This window comes from Otolemur garnettii, unplaced genomic scaffold (genome assembly GCF_000181295.1).
Source record: "Otolemur garnettii isolate 467f Iridium unplaced genomic scaffold, OtoGar3 scaffold00034, whole genome shotgun sequence".
In the NCBI taxonomy this organism is placed as follows: Eukaryota; Metazoa; Chordata; class Mammalia; order Primates; family Galagidae; genus Otolemur; species Otolemur garnettii.
In genome coordinates, this window is record NW_003852429.1 from 5,356,403 (window position 1) to 5,358,834 (window position 2,432).

The 2,432-nt window shown below is 41.2% G+C and overlaps 1 protein-coding gene across 1 annotated transcript in view; it reads right to left on the bottom strand.

Moving 5' to 3' along the window:
• Positions 1-2,432, bottom strand: part of DZIP1 (DAZ interacting zinc finger protein 1) — a 54,797-nt gene that overhangs the window by 4,018 nt on the left and 48,347 nt on the right. Inside the window, exon 21 of the mRNA XM_003789578.2 lies at positions 1,845-1,978. Within this exon, the coding sequence (XP_003789626.1) occupies positions 1,845-1,978 (134 nt within the window). The remainder of the gene's footprint in view (positions 1-1,844; positions 1,979-2,432) is intronic.

The following is a 2,432-nucleotide window of genomic DNA, read 5'->3' on the forward strand; positions in this document are numbered from 1 at the left end:
AAAAAAAAAAAAAACCAGCACATTCTACCCCATGATTGCATTAATGTACATAGCTATGATTTAATAAAAAAAAAAAGAAGTGGGGGACTACCAGGGATCCCACACCTGGTTGTATCTGCAGGGCAATGAAACAGATATGGAAGTCAGTGTTCTGAAAGCTAAAGCCCATTGTCTCTTTTTTGTTTCTGGCCTTGGAAATGTGTTTCCTCATCTGCTAGTCATGAATTTAGAAAATTCCAGAGATGCTACATTGTGGGGATATGGAGTAGGGACAAGGCCTGCTCTGGGCTCTTACTTCTATGGGGACATGACACCGAACTACTGGATACCTCACAGGGGGGACCTGCAGAAACAGGCCTAAGGGGAAGAGCATACATTTCTACCAAGCCCTTCCTAAAGGAAGTCAGCTCTCTTTGGAATGACATAGGACTTTTTGTCATTTTGGCTTGTGTAACACAAACAACACTAACTAACAAGAGCAGTTTGAAAAAATACTCTGGGCTGCATACAGTGGCTCGTGCCTGAAATCTCAGCACTTTGGAAGGTGGAAGTGGGAGGAGCACTTGAGCCCCAGAGTTTGAGGTTACAGTTAGTACGATCACACCACTGCGCTCCAGCTCGGGCAATGGAGAGTCTGTTTGTGAAAAACAAAACAAACCCTCTGTATTCTACAGATAAATAAGATAAGAACTAAATATAATTTAAATGAAAAAATAAGGAAAAGACTGATGACTAGAGGAAGACCAACACATACAAGCTGTGCCTAGAAATACAAAGGGAGAGCTCCGCCCACAGAGACTCTGGGGCACCGTGGGTATTAGGACTGCTCAGAAAATGTCTGGGCTCTGCTGATACAGGCAGAAAAGCTTGGGCTCCGCCGTAGACACACTCTCTCTTTTTTTTTGAGACAGAGTCTCACTTTGTTGCCCTGGGTAGAGTGCTGAGGCATCACAGCTCATAGCAACCTCAAACTCTTAGGCTCAAGTGATTGATTCTCTTGCCTCAGCCCCATGAAAAGCTGGGATTACAGACACCTGCCATGACACTTGAGAGATGGAGTCTCATTATTGCTTAGGCTAGTCTCTGAACTCCTAAGCTCAAGCAATCCACCTACCTTGGCCTCCCAGAGTACTAGAATTATAAGCATGAGCCACCATACCCGGCCCTCATAGACTTTCTTTTTTTTTTTTTGAGACAGAGCCTTAAGCTGTCCCCCTGGGTAGAGTGCCGTGGCTTCACTGCTCACAGCAACCTCCAACTCCTGGGCTCAAGCGAGTCTCCTGCCTCCGCCTCCCAAGTAGCTGGGACCACAGGCGCCCGCCACAACGCCCGGCTATTTTTTTTTTTTTTTTGGTTGCAGCCGTCATTGTTGTTTGGTGGGTCCGGGCTGGATTCGAACCCGCCACCTTAGGTGTACATGGCTGGCGCCTTAGCCGGTTGAGCTACAGGCGCCGAGCCCCTCATAGACTTTCTTAACCTACACCTTTCTGAAGCATCTCTCCCCAGTGACTCTAGCTAATCCCTGAAAAGTCCCTACAGACATGCCAGGGTAATGGACAAGCTCCTGAACTTGGATCTGGAGGCCCTAGATTTAAGCCAGTCACAATTCTCCACATAAGCCATCTGCAAGATTAGCATTTTACATATTACCAGTTACTGCTCCAATATCTTTGATTCTCTATGGAATGGAAAGAAATGCCATACTGAAAACAAGATATGGTGAAAATCTCAACCTCTACAATACTAATCATCTTTGTTTTATATTTCACCACAAAAACTGCAATCACTTCATCGCCTGTTAAACGATGCATTTATGTATGTTTAGCAAGTAAAAGTGATTTCACCTTTAGTTCTTCTTGTGATTCTTCTTTTTTGACAAAGACCTCAGCAATATTAACCCCACCAACTGGTTTATTCACATTTCTGTGAAGCAGAGCCGTCTTTTCAACTTTTTCAGTTAGTGTCTTTACAGAGGTTCCTAAAAGATCAATAAAAATTAGAAACAGAATAGAATAGAAATAGAATTAAAAATTACATCAATCTTCAGTTCCAAAATAACTGTATAGAAAGCTCTGAAAGGAGTCTAAGCTTTGTACAAAATTATGTATTTTTAAAATAAAACGAAGTGATGTATTTTGGGGTTGGAAACAAAAGTTAAATACTTTCAATTTAAAAAAAAAACAAAAAAACCCATGATCCTCTAGATTAGGAGCAAAACGTTTTCATTTTAAATCAAAGAAGTATGGTCTCATTCAAGTTTGTGGTTAGCAACTTCAATTTCAGTGAGGTAACCTGCATGAATAGCATATTAATATGGGTATGTTCAAAAGCAATATGGATTATTTTTAAACGAGTTACTTACGTTTTATATGATTATATACATGGTATATGCAAGTTACATATATTATAATAAATTAATTATATCTAGTATG